Raw genomic sequence first — 27,478 nt, forward strand, 5'->3', positions numbered from 1 at the left:
CTCACAATGGGTATCCTATCAACAATAGTGGACAGCTGATAAACAGTGTTGGTCTACTCTGATACTTGTACAGAACACGTCCTCCAGGGAAATAGAACAGCCTTAGCACCATTTCACTTTCCCAAGTCTTCCTGGATTTATTTCCTCAGAAAATATGGAACCCAAACAACAGATTTGTAGTCAGTTTAATCTTTCTTCACCTTCTAAACTGAATCTGCAAAGGTGGAGATGGATAAAGGTTGGCCAGCTCCTTACTGCAGTGAGTCTACTCATTTTGGAAGCACCTGATCATCACTGCCATATGTCGGGAAAGAACATGGTCTGCTGGGCGCATTGCTTCTAATGTCAGTGCATACAAATGCATTAATCTGCTGGGGAAGGAGTCACAGTCACCTTTCAGCAAGCTATCTAGCAATTCTCAGTTCTAGATTTTCAGTTACTTTTTCTTCAGCCCATAGGATCAGTTTTATGAATTCTTAGGAGAATACGAATTCCTATGGATGCTTATTCCTAACAGGAACTATATAGAAAATTTTATATTATGCTTCTGTGCTATCTCTCACAATGCTTGGGATGGGATGGGCAGCTGGAATCAGTACATGCATAGTGAAGATATACTCTATACCAGTCACTGAACTAGACACATAGTAGATACAAGAGATATAATAAAAAATAAAGTGTCCTGTTAATTGCTTGATAATTAAATAATGTTTCAACCGTAAGAGATGTAAAGGGAAGGCTACTCTGATATTGGTAACTGAATTGATAGATGGGACACATAATCAAGAACCAATTCAAGAATATGCAATCATCTAATTACATTATTTCTGCAAATATATTACATTGTGTGGCACGTTTTAAAGAGAATGGGCAAGTATAGGAGATCATTATTACTCACATCTAATGCTGGTGTTGAAAGAAGAACATGGGTTGACTGGGCTACATCAGCAGCATGTAGGCTGTTATGATATGCCACGTCAGAATGGTAATGGTCTTCTAAAGTCATCATGTAGGTTACAAATGTGTCCGAGGAGATTTTGAATGTCTTTAGGAGGTCTCTTTCCTATATTGTAAAATGAATTAGAAAATAAATAAGTGGATGTTCAAAAATGAAAATAAAAGCTAAATCAGAAAAGTAAACTGGTATAGAAAAATAACCATAGTCATCCAATGGAATAACCAACATTCCTTCCCATGTACTCACCTGAAATATGGCATACATGATGCATGTTAAGGGCCTATTGTGTGAATATCCAGCCACATTGAAGATGTTAAGGCCCCATTTGTTCAGGTCTTCCAGCTCCTGTAAGAAAAATTAGAGGAATTTAAGAATAAGGACAGAGTTTTTTGTTTTGTTTGTTTTAAGCATAACACATTGTTTTTATTTACTTTTTGGACAATGGCTGTCTGTCTTTCGAGTGTCTATTTTGAGTCTTCTAGTTGCATGAAAAAGTTAAAATGGAATGGCCTAGGACCGTGGTCGGCAAACTGCGGCTCGCGAGCCACATGCGGCTCTTTGGCCCCTTGAGTGTGCCTCTTCCACAAAATACCACGGCCTGGGCGAGTCTATTTTGAAGAAGTGGCGTTAGAAGAAGTTTAAGTTTAAAAAATTTGGCTCTCAAAAGAAATTTCAATCGTTGTACTGTTGATATTTGGCTCTGTTGACTAATGAGTTTGCCGACCTCAGTGGCAAACTCGCGAGCCGCAGTTTGCCGACCACGGGCCTAGGAGGTTGGGTATCCTCTTCATTCTAGTTCCAAGTTTCTATATATTGCATTTATAAATTTAGTTGCTGCAAGTGAATAGAGCTAGAAAATCATTGTAGGGCTATAACTCTGTTCTTCAGTTATTCTCACTAAGGGCCAGGTCAGAAAGACTCAGCTGCTAGAATGTGCATAAATCAACTCTAATTTAATGAAGAATGCCAGTCACGTATTATATTCAACAGTTCCTAGGCCACAGATAAATCTGGAAGAAACATCATTTAGTCCTGTATTGTGGGATTATTCTAAGATTATCTGATTAAAGGAAGAGTTTATTCCATTTTTAATTATTGTCTGGGGCAAGGGTTCTAGGCTCTCCTTAGACAGGCTTGGCCCAATGTGTAACAGACCTTAGTCCAATGATACCTTTCAGAAGGCCTCGCTGAATGTCCTTTTTTTCACAGTAAGCTCTTTCCATTTTCACAAGGCTCAGAGGATCTCAGCATTCTACCTCACTCAGCCTCCTAGCTCATGTACAAACTCGTTCTGTGCCTTCCTCCACTACTGGGGTTTGGGTTCAAGAGTCAGTGCTGTCAATTTCTCTCATTTCCTCGCTAGCTCTGCCAACCAGCTCAGATTTTCCCATTGTTCCTTGGCATATAGTTCTCAAAATGTTCTCTGGGAAATTTAATCCTGCCCACTGGCCTCCCTGTGGATTCTTTTAGTGAACTTTCAGTAGGATTCTCATTCATGAGGAACTATCCATTTACAAATCCTATTTAAGGTTTAAAATAAAGGTCCTTTGATATAGAAAAAGAGTCTTTAATTAGGTGCTCATCAGTGGACAAGGAGGCCACACCAGCCTCCTTATCATACAATCCTATATAATAAAAGGCTAATATGCAAATCGACCAAACAGAAGAACTACTGGTTGCTATGACATGCACTGACCACCAGGGGGCAGATGCTCAACACAGGAGCTGCCCCTGGTGGTCAGTGCACTCCCACAGGGGGAGTGCTGCTCAGCCAGAAGTGGGGCTCACGGCTGGTGAGCGCAGTGGCGGTGGCGGGAGCCTCTCCCACCTCCGCAGCAGTGCTAAGGATGTCCTCTGCAGGGAGTGGGCCTAAGCCATCAGTCAGACATCCCCTGAGGGCTCCTGGACTGCAAGAGGGTGCAGGCCGGGCTGAGGGACCTCCTCCCCTACACAAGTTTCATGCACCGAGCCTCTAGTTTAATAATAAAGCAAAGGAGAACACTACTATTTCCTAGCAGGTAGTTTTAGGCTGCTGTGAAGCAGACAGCTACATGCACACACTCCCAGCACATACCCACCTTGGCCAGATGATCTTCATTTTCTGTGTTGACTCCAAAGCGTGAGATGCTTGTATTGTTTAAGCTTGAACTATGCATCAGTTTCTTCACTCCGCTTATCTGTGTCATGAGCTGCTGCTTTTTCTTTTTCTCTCTGTCCTTCTGGGTGGGAGATGGAATCTCCACATCATTCTGCTTGTCTGCAACAAAAGGATACGTTTTTCAGACTATGAGTGTCATTGAGAACCACATCCCAATCAGTTGTTTTTTTAATGTGCAAAACAATTTCTAAGCATCTTATAAAGAACTGCCATGCATTATCTCACTTGATCTTCAGCACAATCCTGTGAAGTAGATGGGAACAATATTTTGCTCCATTTTATTCCTGGGAGAACTGAGGCCCAGAGGAGCTAAATAAGTTGTCCAAGAAGTGGCAGAGGTGAAACTCAATCTCAGCTCTTCTGTTTGCAGTCTAGTTTAGGAGAATTACACTTGTACATTTGCAAGGTGGGGTATGAATATTTATATGTGATTTTTAAAGTTAATAACTTATATGTTTGTATAATAGGAAAGTTTCATGCAGCCAAGACCAGGTTACTAAAAACAGGCTTTATGTTCTGCTCATTTTATTATATGTGTATTAATTTTTAAATTAAAAGATTCATATAACTTTAGCTGGATATAATTTATAATTTTAGTTTAGATAAGTAGAATGTATGTGAGAGAAATAAATAGTTAATTCAAATAATTACTTTAAAGCCTTGGTTTATTACCATTTGAGGATTAGAGGAAGACCATAATTTCAGTTTTACTTTATGCCTTTGGTTTATTAGTTCTATTGAAATAATAATAAACACTGACTGTCATTTGTAACAGGCATTACATTGATTAAAATATTTATGCTTATTTAATATTTATGATCATCTCATTTAAACTTTTAAAAAATTCTGCTACAACAAGGTAATAGTAGAGCTAGAATTACTGAAAAAATCATGTCTAACTGCTTGTAGAAGCACTTTTCTCTATAGTATGTTATTAAAAATATCAGCAATCAAATATTTCATTTCACTTTACAGGGCGATGTATCTTGAATACTTCTGAAAAATGCATTAACTCTTTCAGGCCATAGGGATGCCTGGAAGTAGACTGAGCAATAATTTATTAAATAGCTTAACAGCTATTTCATTGAACTAAATGATACCCGTGACTGAAAGAGTTAATGCAGCTTTCAAAAGTTCCTGCATTTATCTCTGCTTTTTACAGTGAAAATAAGTACAAATACAGTTTCTCCATTTGAAAATGACATGTTTCCAGTTGGCATGCTGGGATCTAGACTATCTGCTTTCAGTTCTCACAGATGATAGCATAGTCACATGTTCTCCCCAGAGACCTCTGCCTGCTCACGGGGCCCTGGGGACAACTCATCAAAGCAAAGCAAGCACAGGAAGACAGAAGCAACTGTCATGTACACCTCAGCACCCGGCTGTAGGGCTGGAGCAGGGGTGTTCCCTCTCCCCAGCATCAGTAACATCTCTAGGTGCCCACGAGCTCCTGGACTCATCAGCTTTCCTAGGACTTTTGGTTGAGGAGGAATTTTACTGGTCATTTCTATGAGTTTAGGGGTTTCCAACCTGATGCTTAGCATCAGAAGCATTCAGGAAACTTAAAAAAAATACAGATTTATGAGCCCCACCCAGTCCTCCTGAACCAGTGCTTTTTAAAAGCTTCCCAAGTGACTGTGATGGCCAGAGCCAAGTTTGGGAACCAATCATAATACCACATTCTGACTTTTCAGATGAAGTCAGCAACTTGCCCAAGCTCAAAGGGTGATTTATTCAACAGATATTTATTTTGCAATTACTGTGTTCCAGATACAGTGATTTAATAGCATGGAACCCAGGGCTTGAGGTTCCTGTAAAAAAATCTCTTTCTGGTCTCACAATCTCTGGCGTTAAAAATGACAGATTATGTTATTTTTGAAATTACAAAATTTTCTCCCTGTCACTTCACTCTTAATAATTACTACTTTTGCTAAAAGGCAAGGTCACAATAGCCCATGCCTCTCCCAACCACTATCCTTCACCATTCTTCATGTCTGGCGGTTGGATTCTCCCATGCCACCACAGATAGAAGACCCTCTAGTGGGACTAGCAGCTTTCCCCCTTTGCTTAATTAAAGATCCCCTGCAGCAGTGAGTAATTGAGCTGAACCACCACTGTGTCTACGCAGAGAACATTACAATAAAGAAGAAAGCCATTATTCACATAGTGCCAACTGGGCATTCACGGGTGTTTCCCTAAGCAGGCATTGAAACAACTGGTAGGTTTCCCTATTCTGAATTTCCTCTGTTAAATGCTTAGCCAGCACAATGTGGAAATAACGTGAAACACAGACTCAAAGAATCACAATAAACATTTAGTGAATTTACATTTACAGAATGGTCAGATTACAGTGGGGGGAATGGTGGACCCATATAAAACAAATAAACAAACAAACAAAAAGAAACAGATGCAAAAAATGTCAAAATTTGGCTAATGGCATAATTGGGGGTGCCTTTCTTGCTTGATCACAGCATTTAATCGTGAAAAGTTCCTTAGTTATTTTCCTTGCACCTTGAAAATCCTGTGTTTAATTTTTGAGATAGTAAGCAGTTGATTTGAAAGGATAGCTTTTCACTGTTTGTAAAAATATTAACTAAATTGTAAGACCACATCTAAGTATCTTGCTTTATCTATGCTCCCTCCCTGTAGGTCTTGCTTTATTTCTTCTTATTCCAGCAACCTGGAGCCCATATAAGAGCATCAAGAAGTGCCTGCAGTGGTAAATGGTCTCCTGACTACATTTTGAATTATCTGGACACTACCCTGTTGATGGAAATATAACCCAAGTCACAGATCCCTGGAATAAGGGATTCCTTCCTCTGATGACCCATTTTAACATTCAATGACTCTTATTGAAATATTGCTCTCCAAGTTTAACTTAAATTGCTAAGGCCTACTCAGTTTGCTCTCACTGAGATAGTATCTTTGCTCTAACAAGACCTTTTTATATTACTGGACAATGCTAATAAACCTTTTTATTTTTAGGTCCAACAATCCTGATTTCTAAAGACTTTTCTTCAAAAGAATGAATATTATTTGAATACCCTTAAATGTGATTTCCTTCTATATGTTCTGAGTTCTGAATAGGCTTCTTTCCTAATTAAAGAAGTGATGGGACATTTAGTTCTAGGAGTCAAGAGAGTCAAGTTTTAGTTCTGACTCAGGAACATATTAGTCAAGTAATCTTGGTGGAATTACTTTGCTCTTCTAGGCCTCAGTTTTCTCTCCTGTAAAATGAGGGAATTGGATTACAAGTTCCTTGCAGATCTGAGAGTTTGTGAAGAAGGCTTCACTCATGGTCCTCCAGGAGTATGCACTAAGCTCACAAGACAGGCCTAAGGGCTCCTTGTCCTGCATTTGCAGTTTGGAAACAAGCTTTGTTTGTTTGTTTGCTTACTTTTTAAGATCGTCAAATTGCAAATCTGTAGTCTATTGCAGAAAATTCAGGCTGCCAGGTATGTTTAGCAAGACGGATAAACTCCATCTATATCAGAGTCATAGAATGTTTAAGAGTTGGAAGGGCTCTGGGGTGGCAGCTGTTGCAATGCTCCCATTTTCCAGATGAGGCAACTGAAGCATCCTATGTTTATATGACATTTTCTCCCTATATTTTCCCAAGAATGTTTAACATTTTAATCTGTCTGTATAGTCTGTTTGAGTGGGTCTACCTCGTGCATGCACACATGCACACACACACACACACACACACACACACACACTTTCACACACACCACCCTCCTCATGCTGAGTCTGTAAGGACTGAGATCCTAACAACCTTCCTCAGCAATGTGTTCTTGGGAATTTAATTTTTGAAACAGTTAGAAGCCAAATGATTGGTTTTCTTCAAGAGATGTGCCTAAACAACAAATGGAATGCTTGACAGAAAATTGACATTGGCTGCTCTTCAGATACAAAGTGTTGAAACTGAGGACTCATCTTTATTTTCTCATCAGCCTTCTCACTTGCTATCAGCCTTTGATGACAAGAAGACACTAATTAGCATTCTAAAATATGCTTGTTGTCCTTGGCAAGTGGGTAGTGAAAGAAATGACAGTGACGAGGATTGCTTAGGTGCAGTCTTGGATGATGAGGGGCTCGGGGATTTCATGCAGCTTTTCTCTAGTCATGAGCATCTCTTCTCAGACAGAAGAGCCCTGATATTTTAGAAATGCAATGTCTATGAAAACAAAAACGAATTCCTGCACGTATGAATTTTATCCTTCTCTCCCACAGTCATTAACCTATAAAATGTCCCTAAGACAGTTTCCAGCTTATGAAAAATAAGTGGGTGTTGCACAGAATGGAGTGCACCACAAATGGACAGGGGAAGACACCTGGCTTCCAAGGAATAAAGGGGAGATGCTGGGGAATAAAAGAATTAGTGTATGATGCTTTCTGTTTAATTAGAGTCTAGCTACCCCTTGGAGTTCAGATGTCTGAAAAATTCTTCTCCTTTGTTCTCTGACAAAGGCCTGGCACAACTGCAGCTGGAGAAGACCAGCTACTGCAGACACCCACACACTGGAAACAGCTAATCGTCAGGTGCCCATCGGCTACAGAGTAATTCCCTGAGCTTTGCACTAGGCTGCTCTAAGATTGATCTGCTGATAGCAGGAACTGCCCTGGTATTAGACAGATAGGATTGATTTTCTACAACAAAAGCAGAAGAGGAATGTGTTTCCATAAGGCATCAAGGCAAATGCTCAGTGACTGAATGGTGTGCAGAAAAGAAGGGAGGTGTGGTGTTCAGCTGTAAGAATGGGTCATTTCCCTGGGAGGTGGAGTTCTGGAAACAAGCATAATTCAGGAGTAACTGCAAGTCCACAGAATCAGGATCTAAATGCTATCCCATTCACTTGGAAGTACAGATTTACAAATCCTACAGGCCTCATTAAAGAAAAATAGCCCACATAAGTTCATTATACAATAGGATGGCTGTAAACATGAGATCAGAAATTCCTAGTAATCAAACAGGATGTTTGAAGTCATTAAGGAATCATTGATACAAACCTTTTCCGTGTCATGTGCTAAATACCAGCAATGTGACTACAGAGCATAATAGATAAAGCATCAGATTGGGACGATAAGAATGCTGCTTGCAGGGGAACAAATCTTTCAGATATGAAGATTCTCTGTCCCCCTCCCCCACCGCCCCCATTTATCTTTAAGAAATACTTAGCAAAGCAATAGTCAAATTATTTCCAAAGCCTATCCTCTTGGGCCAAGTTACCATAGTTATTCGCCAAACACATTTCTTGCAAACCACCTGAGAGGAAACCTTTTGCTCAAAGCCCAGATATTGGAAGAATTTAAAGAATACCACATCCTGGAGCCAATGGAGTTGTCCTGAGAGTTTGGTGATTAACACCCTCAATCCTATCTCTTTAGAGGTCTTGGCAGAGATGGAAGCAGGTGGGTAGATAAGGGGTGATCTGAGGTCCATAAAAATATACTTAGCCCATCATAACTTCTGTCTTTGATGGATATTTTTCCTTTTTTGCAACATCTTCCTGCTCATTTTTCCCCTTAAAGGCTGTTCTTAGTTCTTATTTTAAATGGATTTGTTTTTATATGGCTTTACTTCATTTAAATCTCACATAGGGATGTTCATGCAGAGATTAATACTGAAAAAATCTCAGTTATGAAAGAGGTTTCCAGTTAGCATCTTACCTAAGAAAGTATTTGAAATGTATTCAGACACCTGGTTCCCTGATCGGCTCATTTCTGAGAGGTGTGTCAGCTCCCGGTTCAGCATCCTTTTGAACTGTGTATGAAGAACAAAAATGTATTAACCACCTAAAAACTAACAAATGATCACTTTACATGCTTACAACTTTGCTGTCTAAGAACCAAGCGTTTGGATAAGCAGATACCATGATATAAATGATGCTGTTTCTACGAAATACAACACCCCTTTAATACTAAATTATTCCAAGGGCACCCCCAGGAAAAAGAGGTTTTCTTAAGATTTCCTAGAATTAACATTTTATTTCTTTTGAAGACGCAAACATAGGAAAAAGAATCTTAATAGAGGTCAAGATAATTTCACTTTAAAATGTAAGACTACTTTAAATTACATTTACTGAAAATCAACTCTAAAATACGAATTAATAACCTGTATAGTGGGAGGAGATTATATGTAAAAAGTTTAAGGGAAAACAAAGAGGGGGGGGGAAGCATCCTTTAAAAATAGTGTTGAGTAAAAGGATAAGATAAAAAGACAGTCCAGTTTATTTTAATACATTGTCATTTAACATGCCCTTATTTCAAAATTTCCTACTTCACAGTAAACATACAGATATAAATGTTTCAAATTCTACAAAAGACAGAACAGAATCAGATGGACCCACCTTGATGTAACCCCAAGATACAGATAACAAATAGTTTGCCTCAGGCATTTTGGAATGCTCTCCTTGCCACAATCCACAGATCCCTCTGAAAGAATTCACAGTTCTGAGAGAGCAATCGGGAAAGCCTTGCACATTCGGTGCTAAAATAATAAAAACTTATAAAAGACAAAGCCTCCAAAACTTAAGGCATTTCCTAATCCAAACAAAGCCCATCTTCGCACTCCATGCTAGCAAGAAGCCTGTGCTTCTAGCTTCTTTTCTGGCAGAGAGAGGAATGAAATCAGGAATTGCAGGAACAAGAGCCTGTCCGAGTGGATTCAGCTGGCTGGTGTGCAGCCCTTATCAATTATGAAGAGTCCTAGTGGCCAAAGGGGTTTCCACCCGCGCTTAGTCCTGCTCAGCTGAACTCTGCAAGGAAGGAGCAATTCTTCTTTCCTGAGGGGTTGCCAGACTGGGAAACACAGCCATCTTTTTAAAAGGAGAAGATTAAAATGGAGGAAGCCCCATGAATATTTAAGTAAATCTGAAGTCGGTACCCTCCCCCATTTCAACGGGGTGTTCTTAACCCTCTCTCCTCTGCAGAGACCAACACTCTGCAGACACAGCCTCTGCACAGAGCTCAGCCACTCGTAGCGTTTCACAGTGATGGTGATTAAATTACTTTCTGAGCATTTAAATAAAAAATGAAAGGGATTGAGACGATGGCCATTTTCAGAAAAGGCTTTCGTTCTACAAAAATTTTTTTTTTTTTAAAAAAACTATTTTTTTTGGAGGAGTTTTTTTGCTCACCAACACTGTGCCAACGCATTTAGCCTTCTTTTACAATGACACACCTGGGAAAGAATTATTACCTTTTGTAAGTACTTCATATGCAGAAGGCAGTTTTCTGCACTCCATCAGCTCGTTAATATCCATATTGGATGGCATTCAACAAATTAAGCACATTTAACATTTGATCTAGGATCTTGAGTGTGTTCAGAAATACAAGGTATTATTTGCTGCATGAATGGAGAATGATTTGTAGCTCTAAATGACTATGCTTTCCTGGTATTGCAGTGTTACATCTTCTAATTCATGTTAGAAATATTTAGGAGTTAAATTTATTTCTGTTTAATTTTAGCAAGCTAAGGCATGTTGAGAAAGTCATTCCTTTCCCGTAGGCATTTCCCCACCCCCTCCCTGTCAGTGCTAGAGAACAGGCAAGAGGATCTGAGACTAGTCCTACTGTAGTGGGATTCTCTACCCAGGGCCACCCTACTCCCTGCCTTCTCTCTGTCACCCAATCCTGGAACTCCCAGGAGTTCAAGTACAACACATTAAAGGAGTAAAGCACCATGGCAACACCCTCCCCCCCCCCCCCCCCCCCCCCCCCCCCGCCGCCCCAACACACACACAATTGGCCCTCTTTCCTGTGAGGCATTCCCCTTTCAAATGAGCATCCTGCACTGACAATGGCTTCACTTCAAGCATCCGAGCCCCATCATGCCACTGCCTGTGCCCAGGAGACCAGGCCTTTTGAGGCGAAGCCAATGCAAGTCAGTATTGCTGCCCACTGGCCGGCTGCACTGTGCACCGTTCTCAAAGAGGCACAGTCGTCGCCTCTGAGCAACCCTGCTTGCGTATGTGTGTTTCCCCATGAGACAATAAGGCAGTAACAGTAACCAGGGATCTCTGAAGCAATCACCTCAGCTACCGCGTTTTACTAACTGAAACTTTATGCCATTTTGAATTCCGGGTGACTGCCATAAGTTCCAAGTTCTTTGGTTTTTAAGATGTAATCAAATAACTGGCATCTCATTTTCAGTTCCCAAAAGACAGGCACTTACACGAAAGACTTAGACGCTGGAAAAGATGGGTTTCTCTGCTCTGACTGATCAGCTGAATTTTGCAAAGAAGCAAGCTTTACTTGGAACATTGTAAAAAAAAAATCATGTATAAAGCACAGAGACAGATGATTTTTTTAAAACCAAGTCTCTGTGGTAGTCGTAGCCAAATGTAACATTCAAGGAATCATCCTCATTTTGGTTCCTTTGGTCTCTGCAATATTTAGAAAGATTTTTTGGAATCAATCAGGTTTGTTCTATTGTAATCATATCATTTTACCATGTATTTGCTAAATATTTATTAAACTCCTACCATGTGCCAGGCAAAGAAAGATTGAAGATATAGCAGTGAAAAATAAAAACCTTCTCATGCTTCTAATGAACTTATATCCTAGCAGAAATAGTCAGCTATATCGGAGCATGTTCGTTACCCACAACAGTTAAGAGTCTGGAGAGAGCTGGGCAAGCTCTTTATCAGTGGTACTGGCCCCTGAGCTCAGAATATAGGAGCAGGTAGAAATTCAATCATAAAAGACCAGGAAGGGAAAGACTCTTCTCCTTACTTTCTTTCTATCATCTCCCATTGTCCCAGGACCCTGTGGCATACATTGTCAATCGGTCCCAATGCGGGAGCAGGGAAGTGGCTCTCAGTTACAGAGCTGAAAACAAACCCAACTCCTCGCCTTTCCCGCACAGCTTACAGCAGGGGCCAGGACTCCCGTAAGCAGTTAACAGATGAATATCACCTTCTCATGCCTAAAATAGTTCTGCCAGCCTTTTGCTGGAGGCATGGAAATGCCACCAAAACACAAGTCATCTCAAGGCAACAGTAAAACACACATAATGAAGTACGCAAATGGCGGTCACTCAGTGTCAGAACCCGGCCCAGTCCTTTAAATGTTACGTAGCAACAGCCGTTGGTTTTCCTCCTCCGTCGGGGAGGGCCCAACCACACTGACTAAGGCAATCATTGCTCTCATCAGAAAGTGGTTATGAAGGGCCCGCTTATGCTGTGCTCTGCACACACGGAGGAAGGCAGACAGGGCCTCTGAGGAGCAGACAGGGGGGACCTTTTAGATTCCAGTAACGTGGAGTCCAGTTAGCACGATCAGCGCTGGCCCGGGAGAAGAGACACATCAGGGGATGGAACAGATCTGAACTGTGTTTGAGGTTAAGGCTGAGGAGACAGTTGGGGCGCCCAGCTTTGTTGGGTTTTCAGTGTCTGACTCCCATCTGGGAGCTGCTTCTATGGAGCAGTGACATGCCAGACGAATCCAGCCTGTCGTTCTCAGTTCCCTGTAACAGTCTTGTGAAGTGACTTCACCTCTCGAACACGAAAGGGGAGTGAGGTCTGATTTTCGGATCCCAGCCTCCCAGCCTGAGCCTGTCATGACTCCGTGGTAAGTGCATGGCAGCCTCCTACAGTCCGGACACGTTCGTTACCAGCAACCAGTATTTCCCAGAAAGCAAAACTCTCTCAACACGACTGAGAAAAACAACCCAAGTCAGACTGCCTCAGTCCCTAAGAATAAGTCTCCAACAAAGGAAGAAAAGTGTTTATCATCCTCCCAGAGGTTTAGACTCAGTTTAAAAAGGAAGGTAAGATAGCTCTGGAGGGAACTCGTGGCTCCAGGAGTTACAAAACGGACAAGACACAGCCATTATGACTTTACCCAGTGCCACAGAGAAAGCCACAAACAGGAGCGCACTGTGCCAAAGATAAATGTGTCTCGACTACCTGATAGATACAGATTCTGTTTTTCAGTTAGGAATCTGCCTTCACAAGAAAACCCTGGGAGGGCCTCCCTGGAAATGATGTCCCCAGAGGTAAGGGCTAAAGCCCCTTTTCAACACAAAGCTGTTTGTGAATGATCCAATCCCTTAGTCACACAAATTCCTCCCATGCTTCCGTAAGCTTATGCCCGACACTAGATTCTTGAGCACTGCAGAAAGTGCAGTTATTTTTTGAAAAAAAGAAAACTATATTATCTACATAAATGATTTAATACAAGGTGTCCCAAAAATGTATATGCACACTTAGAATAATTATAAAGGCACTGTTTATTAAAACACATTTCATTTTCAAAATGGAGCTATCAGCTGTTAAAGTGTGTATAGATCTTTTGGGACACCCTATATTGTTTGCCTAGAATACATCTTTTCTATAAAATCATGTGAGTGTGTGTTTTTTTTAAGGCACTACCTTTAATAGTGGGAAGTTATTTAAAATATCTGGAGTAACAAAAGCTAAAACTCAGTTACACTTGATATAAACATTTTGTTTATGGCTTCACGTTCTCTTTAGCTTCAATACTATATGCAAAGATTTTTTTTTTCCCTGAAGCACATTCTTCTAAAGTGATGGAGCACTTCATCATTTTCTCTATTTCTCCTCAGACGACAAGTTTGAGCTTTGCTCAAAGATCCACAGGCCAGCTAGTAACTCTCTTGGTAATGAGTTAAATTAATCACATAGGATGGGTGGACTAAAAATGATCTCAGAAAGTCATTCTAGTCCTAAATCTTGATGTTTGTATGTTTCCAAGAGTAAAAAAAAAAATATCCAGGAGAGTAATAACACAAGGGGCTAGAATCAAGCACATGAAAAGGCTACTTTTAAGACTCATCTGGGTTTGTCAGAGGATCCCCTAGAAATCCCTTAGGAGTGAGTCCTAAGTGATTAAATATATTCTTCTGCCTGATCAAAGGCTAGATAAAGCAAGCACTTTCCTCTCCCAGATAACCTCATGATGAAAACGGTAAGTGAACACCGTGCCAATGAAAAAAAAAAAGTTGTCAGAGGGAGAGGAAGACAGCCCCAGTAGTCACCCTTGTGGGTGGCCGTCTACGCAGGGCCCATCTGTGAGACAGGCGCCGTATTGTGTGGGGTCTTCCTGTTTTTGCAGTATGAAACAACTGCCCAAGTCATTAAAGTCACAATGACTTTGTGAGGGACTCATATTTTACACTTTGTTAGTCATAACTTCATAAGCATTCCCGGGCGTCAGGAAAGTGAAGGGGCTGGGCATTCCTCCTGAAGTCGCAGAACGCTGGTGGTGGCAGAAGGAAGCTGAAACTGCAGTGGCACCGTTTAGTGGGAAATGGAAGGGCAGTTTGGCACTAACCAGATGTGTGATCTTGGATCAGATGAATTAACTTCTGGGGGCTCAGTATTTTTTAGGTGTGGGCTCAGTTTCCTTAGTTATAAAATGGCTAATTTCTAAGGTTACTTCTGATTTTTAAAAAAAGTTGCTTCTTCCATACATGGGGAGAAATGAATGAGGACACAAGGAAATGAAAGACTCTAATTTCTAACCATCTACACTTTTCTTTGAAAAATCTGATTTAAACAACTAAAATAAGGATATAATGCACTTTCTCTAAAGCCCTTTATCAAACTCACAATTTCCACAATTCTTTTTTTTTTTTAAGATTTTTTTTTTTATTGATTGCAGAGAGGGAGAGAAAGAGATAAAAACATCAATGATGAGGGAGAATCATTGATTGGTTGCTTTCTGCACACCCCCTACTGGGGATTGAGCCCGAAACCCAGCATGTGTCCTGACTGGGAATTGAACCATGATCTCCTGGTTAAAAGTCGATGCTCAACCACTGAGCCACACCGATTGGGCTCCACAATTCTAAACATTTCAGATTATCTGACAACCTGAGTCTTACCCTTTGTCTCCTTTTTGTCTTTCCCTATAAACTCTATCATCTGTTTGAAACTTGATGTCCAGTTTCTTTAATGAAATGCTTGTCTTATTTGAGAAGTAAATGGAATTGAAAGGAGTGAGCTTATAACAGGGTTAAGAAAGGAATAACATGCCATTGCCCATTAGCATCTACTTTACTAGAGACTCTAGTTCCTTGATGGGCCACCCTAGCAAACAAGTTCTACTGTATTAACATCTGGAGCAAACCAACTCCCTCGTACACCAGGAAATACAGTTAGGTCATTCTACCTGTCCATCTGCCAAATAAGAAAAAAGCTCATCTAAACATATTAGAATTAGCCCTAACTGGTTTGGCTCAGTGGATAGAGCGTCGGCCTGTGGACTCAAGGGTCCCAGGTTCAATTCCGGTCAAGGGCATGTACCTTGGTTGCAGGCACATCCCCAGTAGGGGGTGTGCAGGAGGCAGCTGATTGATGTTTCTCGATGTTTCTAACTCTCTCTCTCCCTTCCTCTCTGTAAAAAAAATCAATAAAATATATTAAAAAAATAAACATATTAGAGTTGAATTATTCTCTTAACTTCCCAGTGATATGGCAATCCGACAATAAATAAGAATATAAGGAAAAACAAGCTCAAAGATCTCTACCATACTTCTGCAACAAAAACTGGCATTTATGGTGAAGCTAAACTAGAATAAATTCCATTAGCTGGTTAGAGCACAAGCATCTGCTCAAGTGACATTTTAAAAGTCAAAGTAGGGACAAACCATGAGTGCTTTCATACAGAGAATTGAAAAAAAAAATTTTAAATACAACTTTGAATACAACTGCTCTACAACTTGAGCCTAGGTCTTGAACAGCCCTCAAAATTATGGGGTTTTTCTTCTTTGCTATATATTCTCTTTGCTGCTGTCCATTTTTCTTGGAGTTTCTGAAAACTAAGAGGAAATATGGCACACATTATTGGGACATTAAAAAAACTGTCCTTTCCTAGACTCAAAGTAATTCCTATAAGAATGTTTAGAGAAATGTCTCAGACCTAACATTCCCCAATCTTCAAAAGTTGCTGCAGTGACACAATTAAATAGACAAAAGATACTATAACTATTTATAGTCAAAGACATATTTTCACTATGCAATTTTAACTACACATATATACATATGTACTCACATACTATATTTATAAAGTATATATATAGGGTGTCCCCCCAAAATACACACACACACACACACTTTGAATAATTATAAAGGCAATGTTTATCAAAATATATTTCATTTTCAAAATTGAGCTATTAGCTGTTAAAGTGTATATACATTTTTGGGACACCCTATATATAATTATATATATGTTTCCACATATGTAAGGTTGCCAGATTTAGTAACTAAAAATACAGGATACCCAGTTAAATTTAAAGAAACAAAAAAATGTTTCTTTTTAGTAAAAATATATCCCAGATATTACACATTCCAAATATCCTATAGAGAGATTAGATTTCAGTCATATACTCATAATGTCCCGGGTTTAGAGGCCCTGTATATTTTTACATAATTTGAAATGTTCAAACTTATTATTTTTGACAGAGGCCTTTCTTTCTGGTAAGAAATACAATAAATAAGACCTGCAACTGTTACTGGAGCTTCACTTCATATTTTATTTTATGTCCTCGACTCCTCCCCTTTAATCTGGCTCTTAATAGAGATAAACAAACAATGAAAAAGCATTCTGAAGGATTTGCAATGCTGGTCTGGTAATTAACTACAGGAGAGGCCTTTTTTTTCAACAGATGACAAAATCATTGTAGCAATTGAGAAAAATCAAAGAGTTAAGGTACACTCTTAGTTATTCTTTTCTTTTTCTATTTACTGTTCTACAACTTTTTCTGTGCATAATGGCTAATTATTAACCTCAAACTTCCAAAGCCAGTTCTAAGGCCATGGGATGTTAATGTGACTCCAGAGCAGATGACTAAAATCGTTTGAACCATTTCATAGCCAGAAGTTCTACAACATATTATATTTTTAAAATAAGAACTGTTACCATGGACAGACCTGTGGACTGTCCGGTCTAGTGTCCTCTCATGACTGGTGGAAAACAAGACCTATGCTTCAGGACCTTCACATCTGACTTGAAAGCAATGATGCAGAACAGGGAAGTCACCCCCAAACACTGTACTTTCCTTTCATAACCCCATAAAGTATTAGTCATGATTGTCTTTGAGAACTGGTTTCCAATTTTATTCTGTAAGATTGTTTAAAATCCTGCACGAAGTATTGCTTTACTAAAATTTCCAATACTTTTTGCAGCAACAAATATCTACCATAGCATGTTTTAAGATGATTACTTCACCTCTTTAAACACATCATGTGGCATGTATTGTGTTAAATATTAATTATATTGATTTCGGCTAGGAACTTTCACATACCTCTGAGATCAAAGATAATGGGATGCTTCAAAACCTGTCATGGAAATCTCTGCTTCTGGATTAGCAGCTTCCCAGGGGGAAGCCAGCCCCCTGGCCTGGAAATTTTCAAGATCAACTCTGGGACCATCAAATAAATAAGGAGAAAACCTGGGCTACCCAGACATATCTTTTCCTTCCCTAAAAGCCAATGTTATCTGTTTGGGTTTTTGGTAATCCCTATACTAGGACACATACTTGCCAATTGAGAAGACTCTGTCGTAGGTTGGAGATTTGAAAATAATTTTAAACCATAAAGGATAAAAACAGTAGTCTTAAGCAATTTTATCATTACAAAAAAATAATTATACTTGTTTTGCATTTTGTTTTCCCTATAATTAGCTACCATAATTTAGAAGAGTTGGATGGATGCTTTGCACAACAATGCACCCCAAGATGTATAGGTTTGTTGTTTATGGAAGGCTTATAAAAGTAGTTTCAGAGTAGGATACATAGGTCATACATAACTAGAGGGGTTTCCAGTTACAAGCTGACCTTACCAGGAGGGTCTAACTGCATTAAGAAGACTCTAAGAAAAGACCCAACAACATTCCTGCATGACACAGGATCAGCTGAACATCCAATGGGCTCTGGAAATGAAATCCTGTACTATAACTTATTCTGAGAAACTCAGCAAGTTGTTCAGTTTCTTGGAGATTAAGTTTTTCCATCATTAAAATGGAAGGTTAGAAATAATGTATATAAAGTGATTGGCAAGATGTCTGAGACCATTGTAGGACTGTAGTTTATTCTGTAGGATTTGTATTTGAGGCTGAGTTTTGTTTCTGAATTTTAAAAGAATATGAGCTCACGGTACCTTCTTCACTTGGTTTGCATTTGGGTGGAGGTTTCGGTTGGCTCTTAGGCACCTAAACTCTTTTCTTCTCGTTGTTGACAACAGCTTGTATAATTAACTACAGAATTCCCACAATATGCTGCTGCAGGTGTGATGCAGTGTTATATCATATAGATTACATGACCCAGGAGTTACTCATAGACGTGCTGGCTCACTGTTTGACATTTAGATTATTCACCAGTGTAAGGAGTGTAAACCAGAATTGCCAGAAAGATAGATCAAACCTGTCAAATGAAACCATAACTCCAAATTGCCTTGTATTGAAGCCATATCATTTTTCAAAAGCCTATTTGGAGATAACCCTATCTATTCATGATTCCATGACTTAGTTAATTTCCTCAAATTAAAAGACTTTAGAACTCTTTATGTATTAACCGAAGTTCATGAATAGCCACAAATTGCCTGACATAAGGATAATTGCTCTAACTATGCATTTTGCTCAGATTTCCATAGTTGAGGTAATCCAGTAACATATCTAAAGTAATTGAATATGTGGCTGGGACAGGGGTGAGAGGAGTAACAGCAATTTGTCTGGAATGAAATATATAACCAAACAATGGCAGAATGACTAAGCTGTATTCTCCAGACACAACAGATACGGAGTGTGGCTGAGTTTCAGACACGTGTTCATAAATACCCCTTCCAGCTGAGTATGCAGTGGCTATTGCCAGTTTCTGAAGGGCTCAGATGCTTGTCCAAAGGATGCAGACTTTTCAAGAGAAAGGTAAGCCGAATACCCTAATGCCAAACCAAACAACTAAAATGAGCTTCGCAGTTCTGCTCACATGGGAAGAGCATTTGTCCGTGTTGACTTTGTTCTCTGTTATTTGTGTTTGAATTTCGGAGAAGTCTCAGGGAGCAAGACCTCACTGCCTTGAAGAGTCACTGTGGAAAAAGTGAGGGTAGGGGGGTTTCTCATTCAACCTAACAAGTATTTAATTGGATGCCTACCAGGTGTCTAGAGCTACTCTAAATGCTGCAACTACAAGAGTGAACAAGGTAGCCCTAACCGGTTTGGCTCAGTGGATAGAGTGTCGGCCTGCAGACTGAAGGGTCCCAGGTTCGACTGCAGTCAAGGGAATGTACCTTGGTTGCAGGCACATCCCCAGTAGGAGATGTGCAGGAGGCAGCTGATCGATGTTTCTCTCTCATTGATGTTTCTAACTCTCTATCCCTCTCCCTTCCTCTGTAAAAAAATCAATAAAATGTATTTAAAAATTAAAAAAAAAGAGTGAACAAGGTAAATATAATTCATGTCCCCAGTAAACTTACAGTCTAAGGGAGTAAAACCTAAGTTCTATAACAAAACCCAAAAACTATAAACTGTGATAGCAAATTGCAAAACAAACAAGTTACTGAGTTAGTATAATTAGAGAAGCGATAACATCTAAACTGAGGTCTGGAAAATAAGAAGGAGCCTTGGCTGAGCTTCAGCTTTCAAGCTCTATGATTATATGTTAGCAAGTCATATAATAAATGACCCTGTGAATTTACCTTTAATTTTTAAATCATTTGACTTTGGAGCAAAGAGAATAAGATTTGATTCTAAGCATCTCCATTTAGTAGCTGAAGAGTTTGGACAAATGTAGTTATCTCTCTTGTATCCTGGTTTCACACTGAAAATGAGGCTCTCATACTTCCCCCAAGGTGAGCATCCTACGAGATAACATAGGTGAAAGCCTATGTAGACAGGAAAGGGCTCTTCTGACGTGTTTCTGTAGATGCTACTTTGGATCTCGCAGTGCAAAAGTAACACACTTTCATACACTTAAAGAGAAGCGCTCTTTACTTAATGCTCTATTCTGGCACCACAGGAAGCTCTGAGAGCAAATAAGCTTTAAGTGAAGAAATGGGCCTTAAAAACCCCTACATTGCTCCATAACTAATGTTCCCTTGGGCAGAATTCAAGTTCTTGGGGGAATGCAGCCCTGGATCATGTGGCTGGATCATGAAAAGCAGTGATCAAAAAAGTAAAATAGCCCTGGCTGGTTTGGCCAGTGGATGGAGCGTCAGCCTGCGGACTGAAGGATCCCGGGTTTTATTCCAGTCAAGGGCACATGCCTGGGTTGTGGGCTTGGTCCCCAGTGGGGGGCATGCAGGAGGTGACTGATCCATGGTTCTCTCCCATCATTAATGTTTCTATCTCTCTCCCTCTCTCTTCCTCTCTGATATCAATAAAAATATTTTAAGGGGAGAAAAAAAAAGAAAAAAATCTCCTGAATTATTCCTAATAATACTTCCTCCTTTATTAAAAAACCAAAAATCAAAAAATCTCATATTGTATTCATTTTAACCCAATGCATTTATCTTTTTTTTTTTTTTTTTTAAGAGCAAGAATCCATTGCTGTTTAGGAGTTTATGCTTGTGATTGCTTATTTTTGGCAAGGTTCTCCTATTTTAGGATTTACTTAGAGCCCTGAAGGGCATTTTTTGAAAAGCAAAATATGACCTTTCTCAGTTTGAAAATTTTAGGATGCCAGAAATATAATACAGCATTGGACAATGGCATTATATTAAGACTTTAAACATACAAAAGAAGAATATCCATAAAAGATCATTTTAAAATACTGCAATCAAAATAAATACATTCTCTGAAATTAAACTATACCAATTTAAAATGTTTAAAGAATATACTCGTCAATCTTGATGAAATATTATCAGGAGCTTCCATGCAATGGGTAAGAAATATGCAAATAAATTTTGTGCAACCAGATCCTGCGTGTGTTAAAATACAGCAGTGGAAAATTCAGTGGCAGCTTACTCTGTCAAGAGCATAAACAAGGTACTAGATCTGGCCAAGAAAAACATACCCATTGCATCAATAAATGCAGATATATTGAAATCATTCTGACTCAGTTACAGATTGGAGTCAGCAGTAGTAATATCAATGGATTGGAGCTGAGACAGGAGGGCACTGTACCTTTTCAGCTTGGTAGATAGGTAGCATTCTGTCCAGTTAAATTGACCCTCCTGGGCTCTGAGTGTGATATTTAGAGCAAGAGTTGGAATCTATTTCATTAGAGACCCATCAGAAGGTCTCTAGCTTCTCACAATCAAATGGACATGCAACATTATACTGGAAATATCATCATCATTGGATGATCTAAGCATAGCCCATGAATTTAATTTTTTTAAAAATGCTAAAAATTTTTTTCTTTTAATATAAATAAAATCATTAACCATCTTAGCATTGTTCAAAAAAAAAAAAGAAAGAAAGGAAGGAAGAAAGGAAGAAAGAAAGAAAGAAAGAAAGAAAGAAAGAAAGAAAGAAAGAAAGAAAGAAAGAAAGGAAGGAAGGAAGAAAGAAAAGGTTAATTATCAAAAGTCCCCATGTCAACAAACTTCTATTTATTTATTTAGTTAGTTACTTTAAATTGATTTTTAGAGAGAGAGGGAGAGGGTAGAGAAATAGAAACATCAATGAAAGAAACATCATCGATTGGTTACCTCCTGCTGGAGATTGAGCCTGCAATCTGGGCATGTGCCCTGACTGGGAATCAAGCCGTGACCTCTTGTTTCTAGGTTGATGCCCAACCATTGAGCAACACCGGCCGGGCAATAAATATCTTAAATGACCAAATCAAGTAGAATTACAGAGAGCTTTTTAAAATAAAATAAGCCCCAAATCAACTACCACCAACTGAAAAAAGCCTTCAACTGCTTTACACTTTTCTCCTTACAGTTAAAAACATATAGAGCTGTGACCCCTGGATATTGTTTAGCCTTACTTCTGTAAACATGAGTCTTAAAAATTCAAAACAAGTTCAGACCTCAAGAGCTTGCAATCTATAGCAGATATAATTAAAACCCCAGATACTGAAATGTTAGCTATGATATTAACTAAGATAGGTAAGACAGTGGTCTAGGAAAATCTGACCAAAGCCAGAGCATTTAAGGCAGAGTTGGGGGTGGGGGTGGAGGTGGGGGAAAGAAAGTCAACAAGTAGCATACTAGGAATAGGTTTAGTATATGGGCTGCTGATGTGTTTGAGGCAAAGAGACATTTTCTAGGAAATGGAAAATCAAGACAGGGGTAAAAGCCTATATTTCTTGATTCTCAAGTTATAATAAATTTCTTACTTATAGTCTTAATTGCTTTCAGTAGATCTTCTGACATCATGGATAGAAATGGAGTTGGAAGTTCACTGTTTCAGGAGCTCCTAAAATGTTCATCTATTTTTTTTTTAAACTGGCAGTTCTTTGTCTTATATTCAAATGATTATCTTGGCTGTTAAATTATCCCTTTCCCCCATGAATCTCCATTTACATATTGTAGTATTTTAATTCAAGTCTTCTATATCTTACTTATTCTAATAGCCAGAACACTAAGCTTTCTTACCCACCCCAAATTAAAAATTTTCTATTCACTTTCAAGTGAAATTTTATCTCACTTGTCCTACTTAGTAATACAAGTAATAATTAGAAATGGGTAGATACCAAAAGACCAAAAGTAAAACTCTCAAGCATATCTTAGGCATGGAGTAATTTCTCTTATAAACTTTATAACCAAGATGATCGAGTCTCCCTAAGTCATCTCCCCTTTTCAAGTAATTAGATTAAAAGTTCTGAATTCAGATTTTACAGCAAAATATTTGCAATATCTGCTTAACTCAGACCTCTACCAATACTAAAATTCATTTTAAGATCCTTAAACATATAAAATATGTTTCTATCTACTATTAATGAGACTTGTGTGATTTCAAATATTTATAAATCATTAATTACATTGATATTTTACCTAAATATGTAGCTACCAAGACTGTTGAACCCAACTCCACCAAGATGTCGGTATTCTGACTCAAGAAACCAGAAATCATATGTGAGTTGTGAGACTCTGCATAATCTAGGTCACTGAGCAGAAACAATCTAAGGTATAGGAAGAGGCCAAATTGAGATCACCATCTTGACTCCACATTTCTAGACTAATAGCTCTGCTAAGTAGCAGAGAGAATCCAAGCATTGACAGTTTTTCAGCATCTGGTAAAACTCTCTAAACCGACCAATGACATTAGATAGTTGCCAAATTAACACTTCACTTTGCCCTGTCTGATCAGCATTAGCACACAGGCTATATGATTGAGTTGGAAAGATATTTTAACTTCTGTTCTTAATATTTTCTTTCCAAAATAACTATTTAAAATTTATCTTTTTAGATATCAGATGCCAAAACTTCTCACTTGTCCTAAATTTTCTAAATCTAAATTTTAAAAATTGGTTTAATCACTTTTATTTCCTATCTGTCCTCAAATTTCATTTTGATAATTGCTGAAGGTTATAACATTATGCATTATACTGTTAGCAAGGAGTGAAGGGAACTTGGCCATTTAAAGTTTTTAACGATCATTTTTAAGATTGCCGTATTTTGAATAGCTAAAAAATAGATTAAATTGAACCATGAAGATGAATTTCCTTTACAATAAATTCACTGATTAGGTTTCAAAAGTGGTATATTTTTAAACTGCAAGTAATTAGCAGAAGGAAACACATGACTGATGAACAGAATTGCATGCTTTATAGCTTTTAACCTCTACTCCATAAAGAGAAAAAGACTATCAGACACTTCTTAAAGAGAAAATGGTTATCAGGCACTTCCCAAAACAGAAACAAAAGAAACAGGAGTTTTACTGTCTTCTTCATTTCTAAATAACAGTCCTTTCTTTGTGGAAACACTTGGCTACTTTAAAGTAAATCAAACAAAGGAAGTTACAGTAAAATATCCAAGAGACTAAACAGTTTGGCAGCAGTTGAGGGAAACATCACGTACAAACGGGCAAGACAGAGGGGCTGGCAGGTCCGTGAAAAATGCTTAAGTGGAAGGATGTGCAGGGACACACATCACCAAATGGCACAGTGTCTTCAAGAGTGTGAATCTATTGACCTTGGCACACGTTTGCGCTGGTGTTTTCTGATTTGGTAAGTCCTGGCTTCCAGGGAGCTGAGCTCTCTCGGCTTGCTGAGCACACTTACTTAGAAGTAAAATGTTTTGGAAGAGTAAGCTCCACCCTTGGCTTTTCTTTCAGAGGTAACAATGGCATAGATTTTGGGAGCTTTTAGATTGAAACTTATTCTAAAAGAAAAAAGACAAGAAACAAGTATACAAAATGTAAAACAAATGTTTTTCCATTGACATATTGTAATTCCATTTTTTTAAAACTACTGTACCAGAATTATATTTGACACTCTAAACATAATTGCCTGATTTTTTTTTTAACATGGAGAGAAAGGCTTCCCTTAAAATGAGTTACCAGATTTTGAGAATATGTAAATGTTCTCAGCAAGCCAGAGGTGCAACAATCAAAGATAATGTTCCCTCACTTCATTCTTGCTTGTTTTTTTTTTAGAGATTTGTTCACTTGGGAACTCTCTAATGAGTTAGTAGAAAGATTGGATTAAATGGATTAGAAATCAGTGAAGGAAATAGTTTTGTAAATACCCATATAAAATATGAAAACTAAAATAGATAACAAATAAAATTTATTACAAAGCCCTAGAAAACTTTCAAAATCTTCCATTTGTTAAGGTTTAATAAGACTAGAACTTGGAATACTGAATTACACTCCCAATAATATAATTCAATCTTATCATAGAGTGACTGAAATACTGGTAATGCCAGATAAAGAATCAAGAGCTTAATCTCTCTTCCATCTTTGTTGGAAGACTAAGTCCAAGAAAGACAGTATACATGTTACTTCTAGGAAATTTCCCTACATTGCTATTGAAGAAGCACCCTCCCCCGCATCTATTTTATGGTCATGTTGCATGCACTGGAAAAGACGTAGTATATGATGAAGCTGCCATAATATCTGAATGGTAATAAAATAAAACTAAATTACATTAAAAAGAATAGCCGCTGTCCATTTTCTTTTTATTTTGGGGGTTAGGGAATAAACGATTTTGGGGGTAGGCTAAGGTCCTTTAAACAACACTTTACTGTCTTATCTTAGGCCACATTATAGAATTTTGGGAAATAAAAAATTCTGAATTTAGCAAACTTATCTACAATAAGTGTTGGATGAGTTTAACATTGTTATTGTCAGTTTTATGAGTGCTTTACAATCATTTTCTATAACTACTAGAGGCCTGTTGCATGATATTTGTGCAAGAATAGGCCTTCCTTCCCCTGGCTTCACTCCCAGCCGCCCGGGAGCCGGCAAGTCCTCGCTTCTGTCTGGAGCACCACTCCAGTAGCTCCCTCCGCCACACCCTTTCCCCTCATAGCAGGCTTCACACCTCTCTGCGCCTGCATATGCAAATTAACCTCCATCTTTGTTGGGTTAATTTGCGTACTCACTCTGATTGGCTATGGGCGTAGCGGAGTGATGGTTAATTTGCATGTTTCTCTTTTATTAGGTAAGATGGTCTTTCTTCCTCCTCTTTTATGTTAAAGGACACTACTTCCCAGCCAAGAAGACTGAGCTTGACTGATTAGTGGTTGGTCTAGTAGAGGTCCAAAATATGGTAATTGCAGATTAGGATTTTGAACCAGACCTAACCAATGATGGCCAGAGTTAAAAAAATAATTCCTCCAAGCAACCATGTCAAAATTCCCTTATAAGAGATAACTACCTTTATCTATATATGTAAAAGCCTAAGCGACCATTCGACCATTTGACCGGTAACTATGTTACACACTGACCACCAAGAGGCAGACGTTCAATGCACAGGCATGGAAACATGGAACAGACTGATGAATCTCAGAGGGAAGGAGGGAGAGGGGAGGGTGGGAAGAGATTAACCAAAGATTTTATATGCATACTAGAGGCCCGGTGAATGGGTCCCTCGGCCTGGCTGTGGGGATTGGGCCAAAACTGGCAATCTGACATCCCCCAAGGGGTCCTGGATTGTGAGAGGGCATAGGCCAGGCCTTGGGACCCCAATGGTGCATGAATGTGTGCACCAGGCCTCTAGTATTTCTATATTTACCTATCCCATTGGGATAATTGATGTGAGTCAGACTTCCCTGGGTGTGAATCTTGGCCATCTTCTTTACCTTAGGCAATTTATTTTAAATCTCTAAGCCTTACTTTACTCATCTGTAAAATGGGGATAATAGTACCTATTTCAAAGTGTTGCTGTAAGTGTTAATGACAGAATGTAGGCAAGGAGTTTAGCACAATGTGTGCACACATAGTATACACCTGTAAAAGTAGGTTGGTTATTTACTACTATTATTCTATCAATAAATGCAAGAGCTGAAGGAGCTAATGGAATAGTCTGCTTTGACTATTTTGTTTTGTAGATAAGAAAAAGACAAATATTCAAAATTATTAAATTAATTAAGAAAATACACCTATATCGAGACAGAGCTAGAACTCAAACTCATGGCTTATTCCCAGGGTCTTTTTACTTTGCTGCTTTCAGCTCTATATAAATCTGAGCAGTAGAGAGAGAAAAATTAGATAAAAATATGTCTGAGTCCCCCACTTGGCTGTCAGAACTGATTTTCATTCTATTCTAACCTCTAGTCCAGGGTCCCCTCTAACATTTGTAGGGCCACCTACCGTAAGTATAAATAGAAGAAAATTTAAATTGAGCTTCCTCCAGCACTCCTACCTTGACAGGCATCCCTTCCTACAGCTTGGAGTACCAGATTGAATTTAGAAATCCTAAACTCTCTGAATAGGATGGGAAGGGGTGGGAGGATCTAGCTCCTGGACCACAGCCTGTCCCATTCTTTCCCTATGTCCTAACACCACCAGGGACTGAGTACGTGGGCCCTTGTATACCCTCTTCCACAGCCTCCATATCCCAGCTCCTTCCACACTGTTCTCCCAAGCTAACGGCTGTGTCTTTGCTCTTCCTTGAGCTTAAGGGTATACACTCTTGCAGCACATCCAGGAAAGAAGCCTGCCCAGTCCCCGAAAGTGAGCTCAAAACCATTCAGGCAGAGAATGTGGTGGTCCAATAGATGCAATGTGGTCTGGAGTGGGGAGCAGCTGCTCCCTTGGCCTGGCAGATTCCTCACCTCCTGGAGCAGAGTGCAGATGGAGAAAGAGCAGGTTAGGGCTCTCTTAAATTATGGGGTGCAGGAAGAGGACACCTCTTTCCTTAAGAGTGGTACTGCTCTAATTATATCATTTAACTTTAGGCAAAAGTGGAATTAATCCCTTTCTATAATTGGCACCTGCCTATCACCTCCTGACAGAGTTCTAAGATGAATATGTTGACCTATACCCGTGGTCGGCAAACTGCGGCTCGC

At 39.1% G+C, this 27,478-nt stretch overlaps 1 protein-coding gene across 2 annotated transcripts in view; it reads right to left on the bottom strand.

Moving 5' to 3' along the window:
* The window catches only part of PDE4B (phosphodiesterase 4B), a gene marked incomplete at its 5' end in the record, with an annotated part of 436,891 nt that overhangs the window by 9,051 nt on the left and 400,362 nt on the right, over positions 1-27,478 (bottom strand). For both annotated transcript variants that reach the window (XM_079777598.1, XM_079777599.1), the window contains 4 exons: positions 899-1,063; positions 1,205-1,303; positions 3,037-3,215; positions 8,787-8,880. In XM_079777598.1, coding sequence (XP_079633724.1) covers positions 899-1,063; positions 1,205-1,303; positions 3,037-3,215; positions 8,787-8,880 — 537 coding nt within the window. The remainder of the gene's footprint in view (positions 1-898; positions 1,064-1,204; positions 1,304-3,036; positions 3,216-8,786; positions 8,881-27,478) is intronic.

The sequence above is a fragment of the Cnephaeus nilssonii genome (assembly GCF_951640355.1).
Source record: "Cnephaeus nilssonii genome assembly, chromosome: 7".
NCBI classification, from domain to species: domain Eukaryota; kingdom Metazoa; phylum Chordata; class Mammalia; order Chiroptera; family Vespertilionidae; genus Cnephaeus; species Cnephaeus nilssonii.